This window comes from Sapajus apella, unplaced genomic scaffold (genome assembly GCF_009761245.1).
Source record: "Sapajus apella isolate SASKATOON/1434 unplaced genomic scaffold, GSC_monkey_1.0 scaffold38, whole genome shotgun sequence".
In the NCBI taxonomy this organism is placed as follows: Eukaryota; Metazoa; Chordata; class Mammalia; order Primates; family Cebidae; genus Sapajus; species Sapajus apella.
The window spans coordinates 14,887,466-14,903,099 of NW_022436978.1; the positions used below are offsets into that span (position 1 = coordinate 14,887,466).

Consider the following 15,634-nt stretch of genomic DNA (forward strand, 5'->3'; position numbering starts at 1 on the left):
CTTGGTTCAAAGTGAAGTCACTCAACTGGCTGTCAGCCCTACCCTCTAAAATTCCACCTGAAAGGGCCCAACACTGAGGTCAATCAGAACGACTTAATGCTGAAGGACAAAAATTGAAATTTCCCAGGCACCATTCTAAAATGGGGAGTGTTTATTCCCATATGCTAGCTGAGCAAGTGGACAGTGTCTACAAATGTCCACGGGATTCACCTGTCCAGGTACTCGTATCTAAATATACTATAAACCACAGTTTTAACTTGGGTCCTTAAAATAGACTGGCTAGAATCTATCTATTTTTACAATCCTGTATTGTAAAATGAAGTGTATATAGGACACTCAACATGTATTTTAAACATAATTAACAACAGATATAAAGTGAGGATCTTGTTTAATTACCAATCCCTTCTTACCTCTGTACTGGAGAAAACCAATGGATAGTTTATTCTGTATAAAGTTCAGGAGCTTGGCCCACCTTTAGCAATATTTTCTCTTTCTTATTAAATGAGAAGAATTATTTTCTTATAAAGAAATAGTCATATCTTGGCCAGGTGTGGTGGCTCACATCTGTAATCCCAGCACTTTGGGAGGCTGAGGTGGGCGAATCACAAGGTCAGGAGATAGAGAGCACCCTGGCCAACCTGGTGAAACCCCATCTCTACTAAAATACAAAATATTAGCCAGGTGTGGTGGTGCACACCTGCAGTCCCAGCTACTCAGGAGCTGAGGCAGAAGAATTGCTTGAACCTGAGAGGCAGAGGTTGCAGTGAGCCAAGATCATGCCACTGCACTCCAGCCTGGCGACAGAGCAAGACTAAAAAACATAAATAAATAAAGAAAAGAAAAGAAAACAGGAAAAGAAATAGTCATATCTTATGGGTTGTAGGAAGATCCTAATCTCATTTTTTCCTGTAAAAAATACAGCAAATTTTTGTTCTCTGTTGACTTTATTTGCACTTTGATTTTGATTAAGGACACTGTGTGGTTGTTGGGATAATAGACTATGCATGTGAGCGGAACTGGGATGAAGTCGGCAATAAGCATGACCACATTCAGCTTAGAACCTTCTTTATTAAGGAAGGTCTTTCAGGCGCTTTTATTAACAGGTACATATAAGCTTAGCAAGAGCATCTTTCAAAGTCACAGTTCTAGTGGTTTCTGTCAGGTCAACCAGAGGCAGAGAACACAATAATGGTGGCTTACTGTCAAAATCATGACAAGTTGTCAACCTAATGCCTTCTGTCAAACACAGCCACCACCCCCTCTGCTTCTGTCCTGTGATGACGGGAAGTAGGGATCCAAGACTTGATATTAATGTAGATCACATGTGACACTTGTGTGGCCAGCAGATAAGGCCCGCACCCATGCCCAGGCTCGGACAACATGGTGGCTCCATCTTCTGTGCCAGACCTCCTCCTCGCTGCCATGTCTATCCTAGACCTTGAAGTGTCTGATCCTCCCTGGACACAGAGGAACCGCTGGCCCAGCAGCAGCACCAACTGCGCGTGTTTTCCGCGCTTCTCCCAAGGCTGTCATCCTTAAACTTCCACCCACAAAGAGGTGGCGAAGGTCGTAGTGCACCAGGTGCAACGGGAATCCTAGGGGATTTCCCATTATAAAAGGTGGGCTAGCATGAGCGTGAGCATCTGCGCCAGATGGAGGGAATACAAGTACATCTTGGTCCACCGCAGGGGCGAGGCCTGCCGCATCAGCACCTTCTGGCTGGGGCTGTGGGGCCGCAGGCTGGAAAGAGGACCATTTCCTTCGGTTAGTTTGCTTTCTCCTCCCAGGCAAGACCACTCACAGGTCCAGGTGGCACTCATACCCAATTTCCTCACATTATACAATTTTTTATTTGCAAAGTGTCTGGCAAGAAAGAACCTAGCTAGGTACAAGGGATTGTCATCAAGGTTACGAGGAGGAGGTGGCCCCAGTCTCACCAGGATTGTCTTGGTGATGGTGGACTTACATGTCCTGTGAGTAAAAGCATCCCATCTATGGCTTACCCTTGCCAGCACTGCCACCCTCTTTGTCAGCTGAAGCGGCAGCGACAGGGAGCTGCCAGGTAGATCTGGCCACCAGGTCTCTGCAACTCAGAAAACCACTCTCACCTCTCACAAATGAAAAGATGGCCTTGTCAACTACACAGTAAGACAGTTCTGCCCTGTAGTCACTAGTTGATGGGAGGGAAAGGAACAGCTAAAATATCCTTCCCTCTGTTGGTGATTCCACAGGTATGTGGAATTATACAGTGTTGTTTCATACTGTGAGGTTCAGAAGCACAGGAGAGCAAATGTCCTATAATCTCTACTGCACTGCATAAATGTGAAGGGGTCATTGTATTCTGAAGGCCCAGGCAAGAATATTCATGGAGCTGTTACCTGTGATTGGAACACCGTGCAGGTCACTGCAACCTCTTCTCTGTTAAGCTTCTCAGTGAGTGTCGCCTTACAGAAGCCATATTGCTGCCCACAGAGGGAGAGGAGTAATTTTAATTGATTTGAAAAGTGGATTCCCCCTCCAGCTTCATTGACACTCCAATATATCAAGGCAAACAAACAAACAAACAAACCCTTAAATTAGTTTTAAAAACCATTTTTCTTAAAGTTACAGTTTCTGCTTATGGAAGGCATATAATACTGTATATAATATGGAAATACAGAAACACTTTGAAAGTGAGAGAGATTACCCATAATCCCTTTCTGGTGGTGACCTGTGAGAATGACTGTTGACATTGATGCACTTCTTTCTTATTTTAAAATACTATTAAATATGATTTAAAAATTGAGATCATTGTAACTATATGATCCTGTGGTTTTCACTTGCCATAATAGCATTTTCTCATATCATTCATTATTCTTTGAAAACACAATTCTTAGCATCTGCACAATTTTCTATTTATTTATGTGCATGTTTAATTCAATGACACCTTCCTGTTGGACATACAGATCTGTCTTCTTTTGGTCTCTTTAGATCTATAATAAATCATTTTAATAGATATATTCTGTCAAACATCACCAATGATTTCTTTAGACTAAAATCCTAGACGTGTACATTACCAGCTCAAGGACTTGAAAGTTTTTATATCAGAGTTATATGTCTGGAAAATGTGCACTTCACTCTCCGAGCACTGGGTATAACTTGGCTTCATAAGCAAATAGTCTCTGTCTTTCTCCTAATTCCATGGGCTTCCAGTGAGTGAGATGATTTGGAGACAGCTCTTAAAGGGGCGAGGTGACACCCTAACGGAAGGCCTGCCACAATCCACAGGGAGTGGGCATTTGCACTGTCATCCTCTGTCTGCAGCCCCAAGATACAAACTACCCAAGGGTGTTCTGTTCCACAACCAGTTTTGCCTCGGGAGGTAACACCACAAGGTCCTGGCCCACTCACCTTTTGTGCCAGCAGTTTGCACTCGGCTGCCTCTGTGGCCTCCTTAGCAACACAGTCAGGCGCAGACATTGTAAACTCCACATAGGTAGAAGGTGGGAGAGGCTGAGAGGAGTACATGAAAATGCTCTTGAGGAAACATGACTTAGAATGAAAAGGGCAGACAAGGGGAGCAGGAAGTAGCCTCCTTTAGGGAGCACCATTCATGCAGACCAGCTGTGGGTCCAGGAGACATATCCCTGAATGGCTTACATAGGGCAGCTGCTATGGGATTGTGTTCTGAACTGCTTATACTTTAGAGATAGAGCTTTGCGGGAGGGGCAGGTACCCCTTACCCGTCAATCAATGTGGAGGTGAGTTTGCAGATAGGAAACAGGAATCAGAGGGCCAGCCTTAGACTGATAAGACTGGGAACCCTGCCTCCCCGCAGCCCTCACTCTTGGGCTGCACTGGAGACCCAAGATTCAGGTTACTCCAAGATAGGGTGGGAAAGTGAAGACAGCAATTCCTCTTCCACCTGTTTCATAGAGCAGGGTCAAATGAAAAGATTTAGGTGGAAGCATGGAAGATATCACTTGAGCTTTGCTTTGGTATAGTAGTTGGAGCATATGGACACAATAAAATATCTGTTATTTGGTGTAGTCTGGGATGGGGATGTTCTGAGAATCACATATTCTGATTAATAGAATTGCCATCTATACTAGTGTATTTCTGAGTATGCCGTAGCCGATATCTAGAATACATTTCTAATTCTGTCACATTCAAACATGCTAAACCACCACAGTACAATGAGATGTCTTCTCCAGTGACTCGAAAGGCATTTTAGGATCTTGCCATTATAAGCTTGTCAGCACAGGTAGGCTCATGCCTTTATGAGTATTAATTACGAATCTGTGGCAGATGTTCAGCTGAGATGTGTGATAATGGACTCCAGTGAATTTACAGTGAGTGCTTCTGGCCGATGGACGTGGGAACCTCTACCCAATGATGTGGAGCTTTGGCTTCAGCTGGAACTGAGGGAGTGGGGATGTGCCTACCTGCAGCGGTGGCTGCTGGACGTTAGAGTGGCTCAGCATGGGGGACGCGCTGAGGTGTTAGGGTCCTGATGACACTCGGGGACCTCGGGGACCTCATACCCCTTAGGACGTATTCTTCCCTTCCAAGCAACACCTCCCCCCTCCTTGCTTTCTCATCATTGCCCCTGCAACTGTTCTTCCCTCCTTCCCGCTCCACCACGTACAGTACATTCCCGAAGTGCCACCGAACTGCCCAACCTGTCAAAAGAATCTGTCTTTACCACAAACTGAACCCGGGAAATTTCCTCCAGCTGAAAAACGGAGCCGTTGTTTTGAGCGTTGAAAGCGGCCAGGGCAGCATCCGCGGCGTGCACTGCCCTGGTGTCGTTCAGCGGGGCCAGCAGGGGGCAGTCTTGGCACACCTTGCGCACGTCCTCGGCCGAGTCTGCTCGGAGAGCGGAAACCCAGATGTGGGCAGCCATTCTCCGTGGCTGCGCCCCAGCTCTGCGGCAGCAGCAAGGGCTGAGGCATGCCCCACGTGGCTTCAGGCACTTTCTCTACTTCTCACTAAACCTTCAAGCGGCTCGTGCCATGCTGACATTTCTGCAGGAGCCCTTATCATCTCGGGGCAATTTTCACCTCTAATAAAAATAACTTCTTTTCATTTTTTTGAGACAGGGTCTCACTCAGTCCCCCGGGCTAGAGTGCAATGGCGCAATGCCAGCTCACTGCCACCTCTGCCTCCCGGGTTCAAGCGATTCTCCTGCCTCAGCCTCCCTAGTAGCTGGGATTACAGGCGAGCACCACCACGCCCAGCTAATTTTTGTATTTTTAGTAGAGATGGGGGTTTCAGCATGTTGGCCAGGCTGGTCTCGAACTCCTGACCTCACGTGATCCACAGGCCTTGGCCTCCCAAAGTGCTGGGATTACAGGCGTGAGCTACCACACCACAAGAGTAGCTTCTTAAAACACAGTTTTAAAATCCCAGAGCCCAGGAAATTTGACTTCCCCTTTCCTCACCGACAAAGTGGCTAGAACTACTTAAGTTGAAAATCATTCTGATCCCTTCCCCACTTTCTCTACAAGGAAAAAATAAGAATAAGAATAGTCATCTCTACCTGGACTGGAATCACATTTTGCATAGACCACGGAAAACTGGCCATTTAGTTTCAACAACCGGAAGTCACACTCTCCTTCGACAGCCTGGAGAAAGAAACCCCCGTGAGGATGGCTGGCCTTCCCCTTCTCACCCGGGAAGGTTCCCTCCAGGCACGGCTGTCAAAATCGCCTTCGCTGGGAGATCCTGAATCATGGCACTCTCTGCTTTCAGGAATACAACAATAAAGTTAAACGCTTGTAAAAATCAGCCCCAGGGCAGGTGGCATCAAATGGCAATTTTATTTATTTATTATTATTATTATTTGAGATGGAGATTCACTCTTGTTGCCTAGGCTGGAGTGCAATGGCATGATCTCAGCTCAATGCAACCTCCACCTACCGGGTTCAAGCGATTCTCCTGCCTCAGCCTCTCGAATAGCTGAGATTTACAGGTGCCCACCATCACGCCTAGCTAATTTTTGTATTTTTAGTAGAGACGGGGTTTCACCATGCTGGCCAGGCTGGTCTCGAACTCCTGACCTCAGGTGAACCACCTGCCTCGGCCTCCCTGAGTGCCGAGGCACGAGCCACTGCTCCCGAGCACAAATGGCAATTTTAGAGACTGCACCCAGGCTAGCCAAGGAAGTGAGCTGAGAAGCTGGGTGAATCCGTGGAACTGGCCAAAGGGCCACCCACAGCCTCCCTAAGAAGGGTACTCACATGCTCCATCAGCTGTCTCACGCTACAGTTTGCCACAGGGGTGGGGTCCAGCGCATGGCAGGTGGTCTCCAGGGTGTCTATTTCCATCTCAAACACCTCTCCGAAGGGCCGCTGTGGAGACAAAGAGTGAAGCCGTGAGCCGCTCAGTCCGCTGATCTGTGGTGCGGGCCATGCTGTGCGCCCTCTTTGGGCTTGAGCGCACCACCCTTTTGGAGAGGTGAGCGAAAGCTCATTCTCACTGTCAGTCTGCAACTCGGACTAGCTCTGAAGCGGCCTGTGGGCAGGACAATGACCAGGGCTTATCTGGTCTTTGTTGATTAGGCAAGCACCAGATGATGCTCGCAAGGCGGAGGGGTCAACTTCGGCCTTCCGGGTTCGAGCGATTTTCCTGCCTCAGCCTCCCGAGTAGCCGGGATTACAGGCGCGCGCTACCATGCCCGGCTTTTTTTTTTTTTTTTTTTAAGTAGAGACCGAGTTTCTCCATGTTAGTCAGGCTGGTCTTGAATTCCCGACCTCAGGTGACCCTCCCGCCTCGGCCTCCCAAAGTACGAGGATTACAGGCATGAGCCACCGCGCCCGGCCTTTATTTATGATTCTTAAGATTTCACTCTTCAAACAGTGCTTTGGAAAATCCAGGATTGGATTTTTCTCAGACAAGCTAGAAAATAAGGTGGAGTAGGGTAATATCTTACTGTCTTTTTAGAAACCTTCTCTATCCCTGCCTCTCCTTCTTTCTTCCTTTTCATTATTTACTTTCCTTCCTTCCTCCGTTTTCTTCTCCCTCTAGAGGTTTTTGTTGCTGTTGTCCTTGGCTTTTCCTTTCTCTTGGCTTGTGCCGCCGATGCCGGCACGCAACGAGGCTGCTCTCTCCTGTCCCCTGCTGGCGATAATGGGGAAGAGCAAGTCTCCCTCTGAGGATACCGGATGGCACTAGTGTAGACACGAGGGAGCGTCCATCAATCTTTGGAGATGTTCTTGTCGGTTCACCTGTTTCTGTATCCTGTCGTTGAAGCCTGAAAAATCCAGAAGGTGCAAGAATGCCTTTTCTCCCCTCAGCCCAGCTCTGCTTGCCACTCATATTGGTTCTGCCTGGATCACTGGTACCTGAAGCCTCAGAATCTCCTTCCCTGAGAGAAGCTCTGCATTTTATGATGTCCAGGTGTGCACAGAGTGACGGCCTGAAAGCGTTCCCAGCACTGGTGAACAGGAATCGGGTACACCTGAGTTTCTCAAGGAACCCAACCCTGAAGCTCTGCCTTTAATGAAAATCACAATGCCCATTCATGATCACCTTTTCCCTCAGATGTTCGTGTTACGTGTTCATTTCCCCTGAGTTGATCAGCGTTTCCTCCTAATTACCATTGTTCTTTAATATGACTACAGCACTCTTAAAATCCATCCAGAGCAATCCTGATCTCAAATACTGTCTCTTTGTGAGATGCATGGCAGTCCTCAGTCAGTACAGGCTTCCTGTTGACCTTATTTAAGGTTGTAAATTTAAGATTGTAAACTCTCGTGGGCACATATTATGCCTTTTTCACCGTTGTATTGGGTTGAACCATTAAAATGGCCAATATTTGGTTGCTTTTGATATAGAAAAATGGCAGTTTTATATGATTCAACCTAATATCTCTGGTTCTTGTCCAAGGAAGGCTTGTAATACATATTTGCAGAAAGAAATATCCTTAATCAGAAATAAAATCTAATTTCAAAATAGGCAGTAGACCGACAGCTTCTTCCCACATCTCCAGATCTCTTCACTGACCCCAAAGGCATATTTCCAGCTTGATTTTTCTTGTCACTGGCTTCAGGCTGTGTGAGTTTCCTGTCTAGCGTGCGAGGAGGTGAATCCTGTTTGTGCCAAGACTTCCGTTTGGGATGTGGGTAACTCTCTTTGGGAGGCAGTTTGTGTAGAAGAAGGAACACAGATCTGGAATCAAATCCCAGCCTCAATATTTAGTAATTATAAGCTCTTGGGCAAAAAAAACAACAACAATACAACAGAGCTTTAGTTTCCTCTTGTGTAAGACGAGAACAGCATACGTACCACAGAGCACTGGGAGGCAGGGACTGGGAAGGAGTAAATGAGGTAATCTATGTGAAAGGGCCTGGCATATAGTAGGCATCTGCCAGATGCTAGTTTCATTCATTCTCAGTCTTCGTCAGAGAGAAACCAAACCAAAGACAGATAAGTGATTTTCAGCCAATGGTAACTTGGCAACTCAGAGCTGGTCTCTTGGGTCCTAATTTTCCAGCAAGTTGCACTTTACACCTGTGATCTGCAAACTACCATTTGAAACATTTTTTTCTTCTGCACACCACCCCACACCCCACCCAGCTCCCTTCTGAGACCCACGACTTCCATACAGAATGTCTCTCCCCTTGCCCTCTGCCTGCCCCTTCCCTCACTCCTGGGAAGAAAGCTGAGAATTTACTCCTCTGTGGTTTCACTTGCACTGGGAGATGCTGATCTTTTGAGGCACCTGGTTGAGCTCCATGTACAAATTATTTCAGCTCATATACAGAAGGTCCACTTACCCGAGGCCACACGGTTACTTTATCAATCTGGTTCAAGGTGTGTTTGTATCCCGAAGGAAGGTTTTGATTGATATAGTCTACAGCTGCCAGAGCTGCTTCCTCTGTTTCTGGATCATCGCAGTTCAGTTGTCTGTACTGCAGTACTTGGCCTTGTGGGGCTGAGTGGCAGCCCCAGAGCTGAGCAAGACAAAGGAGCAGGACGAGGGACTTCATGGCTGCCCCAGAGAGGTCCTGGCAGGTGTGCAGGTGGCTGGAGGCTGCAGGACAAACCCAGGTGCTCTGCTGGGAAAGGCAGACCCATGGAGGGTCGTGGGCTTTATTTATCTGTTGGAGCCTGCCGAAAGAATTGCATAAGGATACAGGATGATTTCTGCTTTCGTTCCAAAAAAAAAACCTGCAAACATCAGCCTTGGAAAAGCAAACAGTAAGTTAGGATGTCGCTGGTCCCCAGGAAATCTGCCAAAGTCCATGCTGCTGTGGGGGAGGTGCTCCAAAGTTTGCTTGGAACATGGTAATAGCAGCAAAGAGAAGACAGCTGAGGGGTTGAGGTGGGCATGATCAGCCTTAGAGTGCAGTGGGTCTGGCAGCAGAGGAAATGTCCTGTGCTGTGAGCTGAGCGTGCCATGGGGTCTATGAGAGGGAAGGGGGGATACTCAGCAATTTGATAAAATTCTCTAATATTGGGGGGATTCACTTTTCCAAAAAGAGTCCTCCAGGGAGAACAAGGCCCACAGATATAGCAAAGGTACAGATATGCTACGGGAGATGCCAAGATTTGGGGGGAAGATTCTTGGAGGAAAGAAGAAACAATGAGAGATGTTTCTGCCTGTCATGGGGAGTGGAGGTGGAAGGAGGGAGTTCCTGTGGCAGGAACAGGATGGGAAATGACCAGCAAGACCATGTAGGGTTCTTTGCCCCTTCTCTTCCTTCTCCAGACCTTGCTGCCAGAGTCCTGCAGGTGACAACACAGATGGGCACTGATCTGAGTCTCCTAGCTGGCTGAGCATGATTAGCGCCAGTAACCTAGTGCCCCAGCCAGCGCTCAAGCAGCAGAGGGGAGTCCTGATATAACAGCTACTCATTTAACACAGCTCTGGGTTTGAGTCCAACACTGCAGGCTGAGACGCTGCATGGGCAGCTGAGGACACAAATGCCCCTTGAACACCCTTTGCAGACTCAGCAGAATGGCCAGTGTGTCTTTCTGGACAGAACGCAGGGCCAGTGTTGACTCCAGGCATTGCCTGTTAAGTGACTCTTGACAATCCTAGGAGTGACCTCCAAGGAGGGCTGGCAGGATAGTGAGAGGCTTGGGAAATATCACACAAGGACCTGGTTTGGTTTAGCCTGAAGCAAAGAAATCCTCTCATGGAGACCAACATGTTCTTCATATATTTAGAGGTCATTATTGTGTGTGGGTGGATTTGTTCTAATGTTTGATACTGCTTCAGAGAAAAAAACTGGTTAAAAAAAAAAGGAAGCAGAGGGGCCCCTCCAAAGGGAAGATCAATATTGGTTTTCTGGGATAAGGACCAGGGTGAGGGAGGTGAAGTGTGTGGTGATGGAGCAGAGAAGGTAGCTGGGAGGACTGTTTTCACATTTACTTCCAGTTGCTCACACACTCACACAGAATCTTAATGACAGAAGCTGGGAAGGTGTGGCCGGGACTCCAGGTTCTCTCCAAGAGGGGGAATATGACTCTTCCAGATGTAAAACAAGCTCTGGTCATTCAGCAAGATGATCCTCAAAGCCAGGACCAACTTTCCATCAGCCTCATGCTCCGTTTCACTCATCTGAACTGTATGTGGAAGCTATGCTTTTCTTTTATATAATCTTTAAAAATACTGAATAAAGTGTGGTGTGGTGGCACACACCTGTAATCCCAACTATGGAGCCAGGATGACTGCGTAAGCCTAGGAGTGAGCTTTGATCACACCACTGCACTCCAGCCTGGGCCACAGAATGAAACCCTGGCTCAAAAAAGAAATCATTCACAATCTCATCATGCAGAGATAAACAGTGTTAATGTTTTGGTGCATCTGTATCTTTTCTTCTATGTAAAATAATATTTTAATATAATTTTGATCATACTGCCTATACAGCTTTTAAAATTGTTTCACCTATCATTTTAACTTGAATATTTTCCCATGTCATTAAGTACACTTAAAAACACAACTACAGGATGGGCGCAGTGGCTCACGCCTGTAATCCCAAAACGTTGGGAGGCCGAGACAGGCGGATCACAAGGTCAAGAAGTCGAGACCAATTTGGCCAACATGGTGAAACCCCGTCTCTACTAAAAATACAAAAATTAGCTGGTCGTGGTGGCAATCGCCTGTAGTCCCAGCTACTTGGGAGGCTGAGGCAGGAGAATCACTTGAACCTGAGAGACAGAGGTTGTAGTGAGCCAAGATTGTGCCACTGCACTCCACCTTGGCCACAGAGCAAGACTCCATCTCAAACAAACAAATGAACTAAACAAACAAAAAAACCCCACCACTTACAATGACTACCTATTACTCTATTCCATGTCTATACCATAATTCATTTAACCATTTTCTTATTGTTGGGCATTTACTTTATTCGAAATTGATCACCATCATATAAAAAACTACCGCTGAGTGCGGTGGCTCATGCCTGTAATCCCAGCACTTTGGGAGGCCAAGGCGGGCAGATCATGAGATCAGGAGTTCAAGACCAGCCTGGCCAACATAGTGAAACCCCGTCTCTACAAAAAATTAGCTGGGCGTGGTGGCAGGCACCTGTAATCTCAGCTACTTGGGAGGCTGGGGCAGGAGAATCACATGAAACCTGGGAGGCAGAAGTTGCAGTGAGTGGACACCGCACCACTGCACTCCAGCCTGGGTGACAGAGTGAGACTCCATCTCAAAAAAAAAAAAAAAAAAGAAAGAAACCACGTACACACACACACACACACCTCACACACTTTTTTTTACTTAGGAATCTTTTGGCTTTAAATTTGTTTTTTTCAGGATAGATCTTTAAAAGTAAAATTATTGATTCTAATGGTTTGGACATTTTTAAAGCTCTTAATTTCTATAGTCAAATTGCCTATTTGACTACGCCAGTTTATCCCCCTTCCATTTAGCTGTTGTGTGATGTCGGCTCAGCTGTTTTCTCTTTTCCTCTGCTACTGTTTTCATGCTGACTTTTGTGGGAACTTATCAGAACTCTTTTTGTAATGTAATTTATGATTATCTTTGCTTTTACCTCAACTAATCCATGCATCTAAGATTCAAACTAAAACAACTTTGGGATCAAGCTGAATCAAATGGTCCCTTAGATTTTTTCAGTTTCCTTAGAAAGAAATGTTGCCATTTATTTACTGGAAATGAGGAAGAAATAGATGATGATTTGGTATGTTTTCCAAGATGGCTATAGCATTAGTGCAAAAGGGTCACTCCCTGTGCCTGATGACACCAGTTTTAAACTTTAAAAGATTCTTGCTGGGCGCGGTGGCTCATGCCTGTAATCCCAGCACATTGGGAGGCCAAGGTGGGTGGATCATCTGAGATCAGGTGTTTGAGACCAGTCTGACCAACATGAAGAAATCCCGTCTCTACTAAAATTACAAAATTAGCCAGGTATGGTGGCACATGCCTGTAATCCCAGCTACTCAGAAGCTGGGGCAGGAGAATCGCTTAAACCTGGGAGGCGGAGGTTGTGGTGAGCCAAGATGGTGCCGTTGCACTCCAGCCTGGGGAAAAAGAGCGAAACTCCATTTAAAAAAAAAAAAAGATTCTCATATGCTGAATGTATGTGAAAGACTCATGTGTGATCTTCACATGCTGAGTGCATATACTCATGAGTGATTTGGGTTCGTTTCATCCAACTGGCTCCAGCTTCTTTGCATGCTGGTAGGAGACAGGCATTTCCTCTATTTTCTGGTCATTTCCTGCATGATTGTAGTTACTTTTCTGTGCATTTTTCTATGAGGCTCACGTCACGCAATAAAACAATCCTCATTTCATTCACACTATGATGGCTGACAGTGTGTTGAGGATATCAAGGGCTTGTTAGAACTGGTCTAGAACAGCACCAACAGTCTAAGGAGCAGGAAACAATCACCAGTCTCCAGGAGATGGCAGCAGGGCGCCAGGCAGTGCCTGCTGGGGGCAACCCTTGTGTGGCTGATGGCAGAAGTCTCAAGATGGCAGCTGTCTCAGTCCATTTGTATTTCTATAAAGGAATACCTGGGGCTGGGTAATTTATGAAGAAAAGAGGTTTATTTGGCTCATGGTTCTGCAGACTGTACAAGAAGTGTAACACCAGCATCTGCTTCTGGTGACTGCTATAGGCTGCTTCCACTCATGGAGAAAGACAAAGAGGAGCTGGCAGGTGCAAGCACATGGTGAGAGAGAGGAGAGATGCCAGGCTTTTTTTTTTTTTTTTTTTTTTTTTTTTTTAGATGGAGTCTCGCTCTGTTGCCCAGGCTGGAGTGCAGAGGCACGATCTCGGCTCACTGCAACCTCCACCTCCCGGTTCAAACGAATCTCCTGCCTCAGCCTCCCAAGTAGCTGGGACTACCACCATGCCCAGCTAATTTTTGTGTTTTTGGTAGAGACAAGGTTTCACCATGTTGGCCAGGATGGTCTTGATCTCTTGACCTCGCGATCCGCCCGCCTTGGCCTCCCAAAGTGCTGGGATTACAGGCATGAGCCACGGCACCCAGCCGCCAGGTTGTTTTTTTTTTTTTTTTTTAACAACCAGCTCTCATGGAAAATAATACAGTGGGCATTCTCTCATTACCACCAGGATGGCATCAAGCCCTTCATGAAGAATCTGTCTCCATGACTCAAACACCTCCCATTAGACCCTACCTCCAACACTGGGGATTAAATTTCAACATGAGATTTGCAGGGACAAACATCCAACCTCGAGCAGCAGCTAAGGATGGCACGAGGATTTTTGAATTTTTCTTTGCCAAGGAGCCACTAGGGCATGTGATGTATTTAAACTATTTCAAGACAGAATTCAGTGTTTATAGTTGCAGACCAGGAACCAGAAGAAGAAAGAGCACCATAAGCTCAGGGTCACAGTTTCTCAGAGGTTGGTTCCATTAGTGGACATGGGTGTAGGAGGAAAAGGATAGCTCTAGGAAGGTGTGAAATATCCAGTCATGCATCAAGAGCTCAGGTGATAGCTAGAAACCAGCCTCTCACAAAACAGAAGATGAAAAACTGCATGTCAGCACAAGTCAGAAAGATGACCAGTTTCTGTAGGAAGGAAATAGCAGTGGTTGGTTTTTAAGTCATTAGGTCAGGTTCAGGGCTCTGCCCTTTCTGGTGCGTAAAGGACCTAGGCCCCAGTAGACTGCATCTTAATTTCATCCAGAGACTGGATGTTTCTTCATTCATATGTTCAATGAACAAAGATTTATTGAGCACCTACTATCTGTGTTATCAGCTTCCTGGACACAGAGTAATGAGAACCAGGTGCTCTGAAGGAGCTCATCTGGACTCATTTAGTCCAGCAATACCTGATCAGCAAAGAACTTTGTTATTACATGAAACTATCATAATGTTATTATACAGATTATCATAATTTCCAGTGGAGACAGATTGGGATTTATTTCTCCAATGTAAAGCCCCAACAAATGGAATGCAAATCACCCTCGTCCGAGGACCCATCTGGTTTCTTGTGAAGGTGACTTAGCACCAAGTGGCCTGGAGGACATCAACCCACAATTAGGAAGAGCCCCTTGTACTCAATGCCAAAGCTGGGAGATGTGGACCCAGATGCAGCGTGGCAAAAATGACCCTAAGCGATGGCTCCATCTTTTGGGTGGAAAAAGGGATCTACAAATTTTCCTCCAACCCTGCCCTCATAACCATGACCTAGCTCTGCAAATCCAAACCCCAGAAAGGAAAATGCGTTTGATAACACGTAAAGGGAAGCCTAAGGCCCGGACTAGGGTAGGGCAAGGAAGAGCTGCACAATTCCAGCGGGCCTCTCCCTCGGGGTGGCTGCTTCTTACATTCTGTGCTCTAGGCCTCTCTTGCTGCACCTTCGTCCTGCCCTGGGAAAGAGACATAATCTAAACCTGAGACAGAAAAAATGTTTCTGGCCAAGCGCAGTGACTCATGCCTGTAATCCCAGCACTTTGGGAGGCTGAGGCGGGCGGATCAACTGAGGTCAGGAGTTTGAGATCAGCCTGGTCAACACGGAGAAATGCTGTCTCTACTAAAAATACAAAAATTAGCCGGGCATTGTGGCGCATGCCTGTATTCCCAGCTACTCTGGAGGCTGAGCCAGGAGAATCACTGGAACCTGGGAGGTGGACATTGCAGTGAGCCGAGATCCCGTCACTGTACTCCAGCCTGGGTGACAGAGTAAGACTCTGTCTCAATAAAAAGGAAAGATAAAAAATGTTTCTGCTTCATCAAATCTTTTTTCTCTTTCAAGGGAAGTTCTTTCGACATTTGGGCTGGTGACCCTATGTGTGCAGTGGGTCCCAAAACACAGCAATTGTTGCAGTAACCTTTTCACCATCACATAAGAAACAATGGGAAACCTTCCATTCTCTTTTGTATAGTAGGAGGGAGACTTCCTACTACATACTGTTCAATGTGCCCTTGACGCTCACTGAAACATTCTGTCTTAGAATCACTTCACGGTTAAAGAAATCAGGGATTTGAGCTTTCCAGGCCTGGAACAGCAGCTCCATCACCATAGCTCCTGTTACTGACTTCTTATCTGTAAAAGGCACGAGAGCTGTACCATCCTTATCCTTCCTCCTTTACAGAGAAAAAAAAGGCCGAGGGGTTCTGGCATTTGACCACATCACACACCAAGGAAATGACAGGGCCTGGATTTAGCCCAATCACTTTATTTCTGTCTTAACCCCAAACCAAAAG

General features: G+C 46.4%; 1 protein-coding gene across 1 annotated transcript; it reads right to left on the reverse strand.

Annotated features, from left to right (window-relative positions):
* Nucleotides 1-1,048: 1,048 nt before the first annotated feature.
* On the reverse strand, nucleotides 1,049-9,178 carry AHSG (alpha 2-HS glycoprotein). The gene is made up of 7 exons (XM_032298330.1): nucleotides 8,760-9,178; nucleotides 6,222-6,332; nucleotides 5,522-5,606; nucleotides 4,685-4,848; nucleotides 3,391-3,492; nucleotides 2,379-2,462; nucleotides 1,049-1,740 (listed from the first exon to the last, which is right to left on the reverse strand). Exons 1-7 carry the CDS (start codon nucleotides 8,970-8,972, stop codon nucleotides 1,432-1,434), a joined length of 1,068 nt encoding a protein of 355 aa, XP_032154221.1. The 5' UTR covers nucleotides 8,973-9,178; the 3' UTR covers nucleotides 1,049-1,431.
* Nucleotides 9,179-15,634: the final 6,456 nt, after the last annotated feature.

Excerpts from the sequence above, each read along its gene's own strand:
- AHSG (XM_032298330.1), bottom strand. The coding sequence starts at position 8,972 with ATGAAGTCCCTCGTCCTGCTCCTTTGTCTTGCTCAGCTCTGGGGCTGC. Across the intron at positions 2,463-3,390 it reads GCAAACTGCTGGCACAAAAG|CAATATGGCTTCTGTAAGGC; the intron begins GTGAGTGGGCCA and ends CTCTGTGGGCAG. Across the intron at positions 1,741-2,378 it reads GCACGGTGTTCCAATCACAG|CCTGCGGCCCCACAGCCCCA; the intron begins GTAACAGCTCCA and ends TCCTCTTTCCAG.